This window comes from Centropristis striata, chromosome 8 (genome assembly GCF_030273125.1).
Source record: "Centropristis striata isolate RG_2023a ecotype Rhode Island chromosome 8, C.striata_1.0, whole genome shotgun sequence".
Classification (NCBI taxonomy): domain Eukaryota; kingdom Metazoa; phylum Chordata; class Actinopteri; order Perciformes; family Serranidae; genus Centropristis; species Centropristis striata.
In genome coordinates, this window is record NC_081524.1 from 34,907,351 (window position 1) to 34,920,257 (window position 12,907).

At 39.5% G+C, this 12,907-nt stretch overlaps 1 protein-coding gene across 1 annotated transcript; it reads right to left on the reverse strand.

Moving 5' to 3' along the window:
• Positions 1 to 3,450: 3,450 nt before the first annotated feature.
• Positions 3,451 to 8,379, reverse strand: irx1a (iroquois homeobox 1a). The gene is made up of 4 exons (XM_059339634.1): positions 7,782 to 8,379; positions 5,360 to 6,455; positions 4,977 to 5,052; positions 3,451 to 3,954 (listed from the first exon to the last, which is right to left on the reverse strand). Exons 1-4 carry the CDS (start codon positions 8,022 to 8,024, stop codon positions 3,879 to 3,881), a joined length of 1,491 nt encoding a protein of 496 aa, XP_059195617.1. The 5' UTR covers positions 8,025 to 8,379; the 3' UTR covers positions 3,451 to 3,878.
• Positions 8,380 to 12,907: the final 4,528 nt, after the last annotated feature.

Here is a 12,907-nt window from a genome sequence, read left to right on the forward strand (position 1 = left end):
AACCGAATCCTCCAACCTCTTCCTGTGTCTTACAGCAGCCTATCACTCCTGCAATGAAAAAGCCTGTGACCGAGGCATCCGTCCCCTTTCACTACCATTGTGTCGCTGAAACAAGGACGCAGGAGCAAAGTAGTCAGCTAAACATGGTGTAGCAGGGGTTCCATGGTGGCCCCTGCTGTGGCTGTCGCTGCTGCCGGGCTCCACTGACTTGTTGTTGTTGTGGTGTGTTTCCCCCAGCTGGGGCCAGGGCCAAGGGCCGGGGGATGGCTTTTGTGTCATCGTGCGACCAGTAGCTGCACTCATGAAACTAGATAAATGGATTAGAGGGGCGCAGATATGGGCGGGCATCTTTTGAGGAAAAAGACAAGGGAGATGTTGAAGGTTGGAAAGAGGAGGGTGAAGGGAGAGGAAGAGAGCAAAAGACATTTGTGTTGTTTGGGCTACAAGGGGTCGAGTCCTGCTTCTGCCTAAAAAGACAAGACAGTGATAAACTTTCCTCCCCATGCAGTCACCTCTCTCCTCCTCACTCTCCCTGCTCCAAACAGACACACACACTGTCACAGTGCACAATTCAGCACTAAAATGAATGGATTGCCACAGTGTGACATGTCTCAGTTGCAGGGGGAGATGCTTCTTGTTCCCCAACAAAAGACTGTGGTATTATGGGGGGGCACAGCCTGCGACAGAATGCTAAATTGTTTTAGGGTCAACAACTTATTGTCTTTGCATGAGCCACAATTTACATATCTCCCAAGTAGGTTTCATGAAAAAGCCTCTAGCCTTTGGAGGAGTTAGAGCCTTGCTGGAAATACTTTTGATATGTTTTGTTTTTTAATTAATAAAACAGAAAAACAACTTTTTTTTCAGTTTCATAATGAGTAAATGGATTTCAAATATAATGCAGGGTAATTATTAATTTTAATTATCTTATCACTTTTACCACAATAGGGCAATTACCATAATATAAGCATTGTTTACTGTGTCTAACAATGGATACTGCTTTATAATCTGATAATATATGTATTTACCTCTGTAATCCCAAGGAGCATTCTTCTTCAGCTCTATATTTACATTTAATTCTTTTATCTGCTGTTCTTCTTCTTCTTTTTTTTTATTTTATTATTTCATGCTCTTTATTTCCTCTCCCTCCCCTGCATCGTGGCCCAGGGGCGTGCGGTGGAAGAAATGGCTGGAAGTGACAGCCTAATTATCAGCTCCAACTCCGCTCATTACCCATTAGACAATCCACTGTACATCCACTTACTAAATGAATAATTTTGTATATATTATGGAAACACAATATTATGGCCTGCAGCTAACGCCTTTGCGCTAACCTCACGCTGTTTTAGTACAAAAGAAAATAAATGGGACACCGAGAGGTTATTTAATTTTAGCCCCCAAAAGCCAGCTCATGAGAGGATGTCATGTGCAAATGGGGCGCGAGGGGAAGGAGGGAGGGAATATGAAATTTACACACCTGCCTTTTTCCGCTGCGATATTACAATCATTATTGCCAAAGCACGTGTTGTAGGGTAAGTGAAATTGGCACGAGGCTTCTTAATATTATTCTAATTTTTAAGGATATAATGACGGGGGCTGGATCACTTTTTATTTCTACACATAGCAATATTTCATTTTTTAAAATATTTTTTTATATAGGCCTACATTTATTTTATATTATTATTTTAATATGTTTAGGTCTATAAAAAGGTGACTGTTGAGTTAATATTGACACAAATATATTACAATTATATATTAAAAAGAATAGAATAGAATAAGAATATTAAAAGTCCTTTTTTTACTAATATAATATTTTTTGTCTTGTTCTTGAAGTAAGATAAGCCTGTTTGCACATCATGATGTGTGTGTTTAGTTGTGTTAATGTAGCTATAAAAGCGGAATAACCCTGCTGCAGTCAACAAAACCCTCAGTGACCTTTGTTAATTTTTTCTTCACTGCGTGACTGTTTAGCGAATGGCCGTTTAAGTGACGCAGATTTATGCGCATAGACTTCCTCCCACTGCCACACAGATATGGTCTAGTCAACGTTTACCAAATATAAAAAAAGGGTAGAAAAAGGAGAAGAAATAAATCACTTTTTTCGAGTTGCTGTAATGTTTTAGACTTGTGCAATTATTTGCAATAAGTTAATTTAGAAGCTTTGCGGGCTTTTCGAGGAGTAATACGATTCAAAGAGGAAATTATTTATTGCAGATTTGAAAATAAAAAAATACAGATTTTGGCTCCTAACGAAAAATATTTTTCTTTTAATATTTTATGTGAACTTAGTGTCATAATATTCCCATAAATTAAGTGACTGGTAGTTTTGCTATTTGTATTGCTGTAGAATGTGTGATAGCATAACACAGTTAGGTACAATGGGTTTAAATCAAAGTGTAAAGCATACTGCATTGTGTGTGATAATACAGTTATAGTAGGCTACAATCATTTATTTCCATGTGATTTATAGCTCTTTGGAGGGTGAGAGCGGTTTGAAGCTGCAGCGATATAATGCTTGCCTATAGAGGTCGCTGTGATATTGCAAAACAGATGTGCAGAAGTCACTCCACAGGTTCAGGCCACTCAAATCATTCACTCGTGGAACAGCTCACTCCGCTTCCAGCTTACTGGCATTTACAAAGCTGCTCTAACTCAAATATTTTTGAGTGATTTTAGGACAGATTTCCAAGAAAAATCACGTGTGGAGTTATTTCCACACAATAACATGATAAAAATGCAAGTATAGCTTTTTTAAAAAAATCACATTTTAAAGATCATTTAATTTTTTTTCGTATAATATTCGTGGGAGCTCCTGCAAATGAAAGGGAAAAATACAGTGTTGACATCACACCTTATTATTGCACTTTTCCTCTTTTTCTGTTTTAACCCCATTAGGCTGTAAATCAATATTTACTTTTGCTCACCGATTGAGCAGCCAAAAGCAGCTGCTTTTATAGGCTAATGATCACTATCAGCCCCGGGACAGACAGCACCCCAAAACACTGACCCTGCTCCACCAGGCCCCTCCTCCCCCTCTCCTCACCCCGAAAAAACGAAAATATTAATAATTTATCTTCGAATCGACTTCTCTCTCTGACAGATTAGATTTTAACCATTTGATTTTGTTTGGACTGGGCGTTCCCATATTATTACTTAATGACCTTCCCAGCTGCTCCTGTCCATTTTCTGTCACCAGCAACCATCTGGACACTTATTAGCACCTCAATGCATCCACGCTGCTTTCCTCCCAAACTTGAATAAAATTAAGCCTGCTTGCAGACTGCCAATTTCATCTTTTCTCCCATTCCCACCCTTGTTGGAATAAAATTGGTAGTAAGCCAATGTTTTCTTTTTCCAAATAATGATATTTGCAATAATAATAATAATAATGACAATATTAAAAGCATGTAGAAAAGAAATATAGGCTCATGATAGTCGTTGGTTTTCTCTATAATTTCATTTAGTTTATTAGGCAAAATATACGATCTGGACAAATTCCTTCAACGCTTCCTATTTACAAATTTAAATCACTTGGTATTTACATTAAAGAAAGGACACCAAAAACACAAGATAGAGACAAAAATAATAATAATTATAATAATAATAATAAAGTAAAAAGCCTACCAAAATGTCCCAGCCTGCCTGGGCAAAGTGGAGAGAGAGAGGGAGTAACATTATAGGCGCGATTATAGGCTACACAACAATAGAGGAAGTAATCCATCCATCCACAGGATATTACCAAATTACGCCATTTGTTCTGTACCGACTCAATGCTACGCTGCATTATTATTTCTCAGTGTCCTTTTTAGGGAGTGTAAAGTCTTTTTTTCTATTTTTCTTGTGTCTTTTTTTTTCAAGCACGAAAAAAAGTGTCTTGATCAAGCCGATGAGAGAGCAGTGAGGACTCGTTGCGTGGCGTCTTGTGGACTCCTGGCGCTGGAAGGCAGAGAGGATCTGGATAAAGAATAATACAGAAAGGTAGATAAATACCCCCGCCGTGTTTGGACAGCGGGTTTCAATATGCATCTCAATTGTCTGGCTCAACAGCTTTGATTTAAAACAGACTGCAGTCCCCCTCTCCAATCTCTCTTTTACTCTCCTTGTAATAATAATAATAATAATAATAATAATAATAATAATAATAATAATAATAATAATAATAAAAGAATAATAATAAGGAAAGGCTTACATGGTAATAATTATTTTACAGTTTAAAAATATTTCAGCGTGTGGAAAATACATTTTAAAAAATCCTCATCATACAACAATTAGCAACATACATATTTCCCTTATTTTTATTATTATTTCTTTACGACTGTTTCATTTAAAGGGATATTTTTTTTATTACTTGAAATAGAGGTAAAGTTTTTTCCCCCACTCGGTGAGAGCGCTCCCCTGGGCTCCGGGTCTCCCAGGGGTCTTTAGGGAAAGCACACAGCCCAGACAGAGCCCGTTTTACTCGGTGACTTGATAAGTAGCCACACTCTCCCCAGAGGGGAGGAATTAAAGGGGGTGTGGGATGGGAGTCAAGACCCTTGTCACCCGTAAAGCAAACTGTGTTTTATTTATATTTGTTTATTTTATTTTGAAGTGTTATCCTTGTTTTTTTAATGAAAAAATATTAGAATTAAAAAAAAACCTAACAGATATAAAATGTAGTTCCATACCCTGGGGTTTGTAAAAATATTTGCATCTCCTATAATCGTATTTATTGGTCGAATAATTACTGGAGTAATAATTGCATCAATATCCTGGGCCTTCCCCAAGGTTCATGTTTAATTTTAGTTGTTTTAATTTGAGCTGTTACATATATTGTTGATTTTTTTTAATGCAATAATCATAGAATTGTCTATATGTACGTATAATTTAATATATCTAAGACTGGGGCTGGTCATTTATTTTATTTGCATTTATTGTTATTTTTTATTTTCATTGCAACATTCAACAAAAGCAGAAAAGTAAAAAAGTATTCTCACCTGTCATGGATGGGTCGAAAGGAAGACTTCAGGATCTGTGTTGGAGGTGAATCAGACCTTACACCGTTTTCATGCTCTATAAAGGAAACAAGTAAAACACTTATTAGGACTGCTGGAAAAATTCTAGGCCGATATTTATTTATTTATTCATTGCTAAAATATATAAACATAAAAAATATCCCACATGTTAGTCTGGTATAAGCCTATAATAAAATGAACCCTCCTCGTGCATGAGTGTGCATGGTGTTTTATTATTATAATTATTTATATGCAAAGAAATTGCACAGGATGTATGCAAAACAATTTAACCAGTATAATATATATAGCTATATAGCTTGCGTGTGACATGTATGCGCGTGCACGCGTGGTTCCTGTTCTCCTACCTATGTGCTTGGGACTGTGCGTCTCTGCTGGGGCCTTGCTGTCATTGCTGAGTGCTGCTGCAGCTGCTACCGGCGACACCACCACAGACGTCGGCTGCTGCTGCTGCTGCTGGCCCGGCAAGTGGTGGTTGTGGTGGTGATGGTGCTGGTTTACTCCCAGAAACGACCTCACATTTAGCAGGGAGTTCTGGCCCAGGAAAGCCCCATTTGTCCAGTTGTGGAACTTTCCAATCTGGCATGTGTACAGTCCATGACTGGGGAGGAAGGCCGGGTGGGTCTGGATCTGGTGATGGGGCGCTGATGAGTGAGTGGTGGCCGCTGGGCCACAGGGGGACGTGGGTTTCTGAGAGGAGCTATCGGGACTAGTGGCGGTCTCTGCTAAAGACCATATTTTGGGCTTATTGTTAGACGGGAGAGGAAAGCTCCCGGGTCTATCCGGGGACAAAACTCTTGTGGTGTTGTTGTTGTTGCCGTCCGAGTTCTCCTTACTCCCTGGGTGAACTGAAATTGTGCTCTTAGATTTGTCAAAGGCCTCGTGGGCCTGCAGGGCGAAGGCCCGTCTTTTCTCCAAGCTGTCCAAGTCTCCACGCACACCGACACCGCCCCTGTGGTCCCTGCTCCCCTCTGTTGATTTATCATCATCATCCTCGTTGCTCTGATCCCCGTCGTTGTCGTCTATTTTGTCTATATCTATGCTCTCCAAATCAATCTCCTCCTCGTCTTCGTTTTTCTCCGCCTCATCCCCGCTGCCGAACAAGTTCCCATCCTCCCCGTCCTCTTTGCTCCTGCTGCCCCAGGTCACCTTGTTCTCCTTCTTGAGCCTCCTCCTGGCGTTGGCGAACCATGTGGAGACCTGCGTCAGCGTCATTTTGGTGATGATGGCCAGCATGATCTTCTCCCCCTTGGTCGGGTACGGGTTCTTCCTGTGCTCGTTGAGCCAGGCTTTCAGGGTGCTGGTGCTCTCCCGGGTGGCGTTCTTGGGCCTGGCCGGGTCCCCGTACTGAAACTGGCCGTATGGATAGAAGGCCGGGGACGTGTGTGCTGCGAAGCTAGCCGGATGGACGCCAGGACTCTCCTTCAGCTCATACTGGGAGCCCTGGAAAAAGCAAGAATAATATTTTATTATAGGGTCATATTTAATATGCAAAAATAGTTTCATGCACTGAATTATATAATACTCTGTTTATTTATTTTTATAATGCAGAAAAATGCCTTTTGATATATGCAACTCAATCAAGTGAAAATGGCCTGCATGCAGTTGCACCTGACTCTGAGCTTTCCACAAATAAGCTTCTCAACTTGCAGAAATACCACAAGCTAGGCCTGCACAAACACTCACTCAGAAGCAAAGAGCTTTTATTAGCAAACATGTTTCATACATGTCAGTCTAAAAACGGAACAAATCGAGTGATCGGGACGCGAGGAAGTTCCTTGCATCATTATAAACACAACGCAAACTGCCATCTTTCATGTTTACCTGCCAAACTCTCTTCCACACTCCTCAAGTATGTCAAAACACTTTGAAGGCCTATAAGTGAAGTTCCCAGCGTGCAGCACTTCCACTTTCTCGCTTCTATTTGCTTTGGGCACAGCGTTTAAACATATCGATCACTGGAGTTTTTGGGTTAATAGCTTTTATTTTGAAGCTTTACGCACTGCCTATGGACCTGATGCACACATTTGCTCACACATTAACACACTGCAAGTTAGTTATTGTCACCAGGTGTATTTTAGGCCAAAACATGTCTGATAATTCTTCATCTAGACAGTAAAAATCCACGTGGCATTCAACCATGACAGGAGTGGGAAAACAAAGCCTGCACGATTGAAAATTATTACATATTTATAGTATAAGCTTTTGTTTTACGGTGGAGATTATTTCTAAAAATATGATGAAAAAATAATGGGTCAGGGGTAAGAAATAAGAAGGAACTTTTTCATTACTTTCCTGACATGCTGAAGGGCAGATCTATTGCACGTTTTTTCTCTCCCGTGAAATGTATTTAAACTTTGCGATCGATCGATCGATCCAACAGTAGGCTATATTATAATAGCCGAATAGTTTGTGTGATTTTTGTTTTGTTTTCATGTTTTCCCTTTGAGGGCAAATACATATTTTCAAGTCCGATTTTTGTTTCTTTTTTTTTTGCTTGTAGCCACAGCTCAAACTTTTCACATTTGTAACTCAGCCAGACAAGGCACTCAACTGCGAAAAAACGGGCAAATATGGACTGTTATTTCACAATCTATTTTAAAAAATCAGACAAAGTACAATGCATTTACATTTCTGAATTGTTTTTGTTAAGATTACCCAGCGAATCTCGGTTGTTTTTTTAGTGTGTTTTTTTTAAGTTGGAGCCTCAAGCGTAAACCATCCTCTGTGCAGCTTCAAACAAAACAAAAAGCGAACATTAATTCTTACCATTTGTGAGAAAAGAGCCAGGTCCGCGCTGGTGTACGGTAAGAAAGCGCTGTAGTTGTGTGCGTACGGGTTGGCGTACATGCCCAACACCGAGGTGACCGCCGCTGCCGTGGCGGACGGACTTCCCCCGATCTCGGTGCTCCCTCCCCGGGACGAAGGCGTAAGCACTCCCGGTCTCTCGCTCCCGTACACCGCCTGGGAGGCACTTAAGTACTGCGGGTAGCCTAGCTGGGGGAAAGACATCTCCACCGCCGAATGGTCGCACGGCTGTATCGTCCGACAAAACTGTGCGTAAAAAAAGTGTGCGAGAGGAAAAAGAAAAAAAGAGAACCCGGAGGAGTAAAGAGGAAAGTGTTCAAGCCAAAGTCACAGCTACTACAGACATACAGTGGTATGCAGTCAAAACAACCCGCTCTTAAATCTCGGCTTCCTCTCTTTTCTCGCGCAAAGTCCGCTGGATGTGATCTGATCAACAATTGCGCTCCGACTGACGCGCCTGGCCCTGAGGTCTCCAGGCTGATCTCTCAGATACAATTTGAAGTTGATGCTTTGATTGGCATCCCCTACTTGAGCCTGCAAGCTCCTCCTCGTTTGGAGCAATGTGGATAATGTGAATATAGAGTGAGCACATTGGCTGGGGCCTCTCTCTCTCTCTCTCTTTCTCGCTCTCGCTCTCTTTCTCTCTCTCTCTCTCTCCCCACCGCCCCCCGCCCCCCCCCTCTCTGACTCTGACTCTCTCTCTCTCCCTCCGTGTTTGGACTTATTGTATGTTAAATGTTCAAGCATTAGAGTCCATTCACCGAAGGCTTTGATTGTTGTATGACAACCTGTCTACACGATTTTACAGCTGTCCGACACAGGGGGAAGTAAACCCGTCAGAAGAAGGAACTTACTTTGAATAGATTTAAATTGTAATTAAAGAGGGAAAAGCCTCTCCGCAGAGGATTTTTTTGCTATCACGAGCTGCTGGTGCGTTTATTTAATTCATAGTGACTCATTTACTTATTAAGTGTCTTCCTCCAAGTTTGGATTTATTCTCTGCACTGTTCTTCATCTAATGTTTTCAAAACTTGTGCATTAGTTAAATGGACATAATTGTGCTTATTCGGATTTTAAAATAAACGTTTTCATGAAATTATCAAATTGATAAATTAAGAAATTAAGTGTTATATCTCAGATGAGAGTTTAAAAATTAAATGGCTAATTTTCTAGAGGCTTTCTTTCCAAAAGTCAAAGAAGAAAACCATGCAAATCCTTCCATATGATTTATTAATTATGTATGTTTTTATTAACTTCTGTTTTGGTTTCCTTTGATTTCTTCATAAAGATTTAATCAGCCAAATTCACCCTCTCTTTTTCTCACCCTCCTTGCATTTGCAAACGCACGCGCGCGTGTGTGTGTGTGTGTGTGTCTCTCTCTGTGTGTGTGTGTGTGTGTGTGTGTGTGTGTGTGGACTTAAACCAGATTGCTGTTGTCCTTTGTAACAACAGAGCCACTTCACGTTTCCTTGTTTTGAGTGAATAGGAATGAGGAAAAGCCAGGGACAACTCAAACACCGAGGCAACATGCTGGAGAGTCTGCGCGTCCCTGGACGCACCACAAAATATCCATGTACCTTTTTTTTTTAAAGTCCCCAATTTAATTATAAACAACTTGTCTTCGTTTTTAACATATTAACTAAAATAAAATTTAGGATAAAGTGTAATTTATTTATGTCAGTTCAGAAACATGTTCACTAAAAGTGTGACTTTTGTATTCCTAAACAGCACAAATTCACAATTTTACGCTTCCTTTCCTTTTATAAAATACGCTTTTGAAAAATATAATTCCACAAGAAAAAAATCTTCCTGTGTAGCTTCTGGTCACCTCCTCTTGAACCGCTTATCCATTTCCCAGCTCAGAAAAAGAAAAAGGGCTCTAACCTCTATACTTTCCTCAGCTGCCCACTCCTGACACAGCCATGTGGCTGTTCATGTTTTAACACTTCTATTTTTATTTAATTTGATTCTTATATCAACCCACCTCCCGAGTAGACGGGGGTATTCTGTAGATCTCGATTTAATGCCTTAACGACTGAAGCCCAAGAAGTCAGTAGATTTTGATCTGCACCAGATGGCTCCGAGTGGATATTGCCGAGCGCCGAGGATCTGTTAAAAATATCTGAGGGGCACTGATGGTAATCTGGGTAACACATCAGAAAGGAGGGGAGGAATGGCAATTGTGATAACCCGTTGGAAATGTGTGCAGGGGGCTAAATATGATGAGGGTGGTGGAGGAGGGGGTGGGCCAGAGACATTAGAGAAAACCAGAAGTAGAAAAAAAAGCTTAATGGATTTGATCACCAATAAATAAAGTCATGTTGATACAATTAATAAAATAAATACATGAATTAAAAATATATAAAAGACAACACAAATGAATAAGATAATTGCTATTGCACCTGAACTTGCGTTTTTCTTTCTCAGAATAATATATGTTTTTTTATCCTGAGAGAAACAGAAATTTGACTCCTGGTAAACAATGACACGTGTTGAGGGCAATAAACCATCACCGTTAACTGATTTATTGGGTCTTGTTAAACTCTCATTACCACCACAAGCTCCTCAGCTTCAACCCAGAGAGAGAGAGAGAGAGAGAGAGAGAGAGAGAGAGAGAGAGAGAGAGAGAGAGAGAGGGAGAGAGAGGGAGGGGGGACGAGGGAGAGAGAGATAACTTTGTTCCGGATTCTCTCCGTCCATCCCTTTTTCTGCACAACACGTTCACTTCCAATGTTTTCCCATCATGAAACAGACGGGCTTTTCACCAGCTGTATCCATCGCTCTGCACGAGCGTTCACGCACACGCGCGCACACGTAGGCGACACAATTTAACGATTTTTGAATACTCTCTCCCTTTGTAAAAAAAAAAAAAAAAGAAAGAAAAAGAGAAAAGAAAATCCTCCGGCTGCTCATATTAGAGAGTTTTATCATGTAAATCTACAGGAGGCTCTTCATAAGCTGTTATGCCTCAATGGCCACATTCAAATAAGTCACTCAGGTGGAGGATATACGTTCCTTTTATTTAACACACTGTGTTCCATATTTTAAATTCCCTCACCTGATTCATTTTTACATTTTTATACCTACTCCTATAAGAAAAACATATATAGCCATGTGTTCATATTGTTTGTTATTGGTGAGTGTAAAATGGTTTGTAAAGCTCAGCTACATTCATCCAGACTGCTTTTCTCTGATACTATTTAGAGTTCTATGCTGTTAATAGGAACAGAAATATCATCTCTAACTCTGCTGGAGGACAAACACCTCCCTCATTATTCAGAAATAAAATTGTGTAGCATACATTTTATTTAATATATACCCTGGGTTATCAGCAAATAACAATGCAAACACTTTCAGGGTTCTAATCATGAAAAAAAAAAAGATATCCTAACATTTAAAGTTGACACCAAAGCTGACTGTATCAACAACATTTTATATCTATTATTATTATTGTATGATTAATGAAAAAGTTTTGTAATTTTTTTTTCTTAAAAGATGCATGTTTAAAATATAAACAGACAGAAATGTACTGTTTTGCAGTAAATGTCTGAAGGTATAATATGTGTCATCATATTTTTTCTAAAAGTTATATTTTCTTAATTCGTAAAAAAAGAAAAATATATATCACCCCAAGAAATGTTTTTGACACATGCCCATTGTACTTCGGTTAGAGTGTCTATGTCATTTCTGTATTTTCAGACTATGATACTGGCATGGGATTGTGACAATATAGTCTTCAGCCTAATTCAGTTTAATTGAAATTTGTACATGCCTGAACTCAGGCCTCTAGGAACTAGGCCAACACATAGACCTGAATGACTGCAATAGAAGTGAAAGAGAGTGAACCTGCATTACAATAACATCAGTTATGTTGACAGTTGGCTACCACCACAGAGGTCAAGGGTGTCTCTGTGAACTAATAACTGTGGTGAAAGATACTCCTTTCCTGCCTCTGGGAGTGCCAAAGTTGAGGAAAGGTTAAGAATCTGCAGAATGTCCCTTTTGTGCTTTTCTTGCAGATTATCAAATTAAGTGTTGAAACCAAAACTGAGTTTCCCCCTGAAGAGAGGAGATTAGATGAATATCAATGATATCAATAGACCATCACAATTGTTAGACCTCTTCCCTTGAACATTGCACACAAACATGTACACTCACGCACGGTTCCAGACGTACTCCCTGAACTGCGTCACAGCAACTCGGCTGTTTAGCTGTGGGTGAGAGTCAGAGGACCACTGGTGTTACTGTGAGACATTCGATACACAGACAACTGCACCACACCTTTAGGTAAGGAAACTAGGAATTTCCTGGATAATAAAAGAGGTCTATTCTGGGTCTTAGAAGGTCAAGACGTTATGCACTTGACAGCTAAACACTTTGAAGGGTGGTTTTACCTAGTTTTCTCAAATTGTTGCTAAATTTAAAGCTTTGCAGCAGTTGCATATGCAGTACGGTTTCTGCAACAGATCCTGCAACATTTGCAGATTCACTGTTATACTGATTATATTATTTATAATACTAGAATGTGAGGCCATCAGTGTGCTAGACATGCATTCAAATTAATGTGTTTTATGTGTATTTAAAATTGATTTTGTTGGCCTGAATGTCTTTGATAAATTAGGTTTTATCCTACTAATTTGTTTTGCCCTATTTGTTTTTACAAGAAACACACTTTGACATCAGATACTGGGGTTTGTGTCTTAAGTTCCACATGTTTGGATTTAGACATCACAAGCTTATTGGTTTAAGTTTGGGAAAGATGATAAATGTTAGTAAACATGTTCTGCTTTGTGCTTTAGGCCACTGTTGTCTTTTTAATTATTAAACCAACACCACAATCTTTTACTCACCAAAACAAAGTGCAATGGGTGCCAAAACATAATCATAAAATATCTGAATCATGCTTAAGAGTCTATGAGCAACTATTGTAAAACAAAAACAAACAAAGTAAGTTGACAGGGAATGATTTGCATATACATGTAGCAGATGTGTTTATTAATATGTTCTCATTATGTGGATAAATCGGCATATTCTGGAATGTATTAGATTTTGCTCAAGCATATTTTCTGCTGCTTATTAGAAGTGGA

Excerpts from the sequence above, each read along its gene's own strand:
- irx1a (XM_059339634.1), bottom strand. The coding sequence starts at position 8,024 with ATGTCTTTCCCCCAGCTAGGCTACCCGCAGTACTTAAGTGCCTCCCAG. Across the intron at positions 5,053-5,359 it reads GCACAGTCCCAAGCACATAG|AGCATGAAAACGGTGTAAGG; the intron begins GTAGGAGAACAG and ends TTTCCTTTATAG. Across the intron at positions 3,955-4,976 it reads TTTCGACCCATCCATGACAG|ATCCTCTCTGCCTTCCAGCG; the intron begins GTGAGAATACTT and ends TTCTTTATCCAG.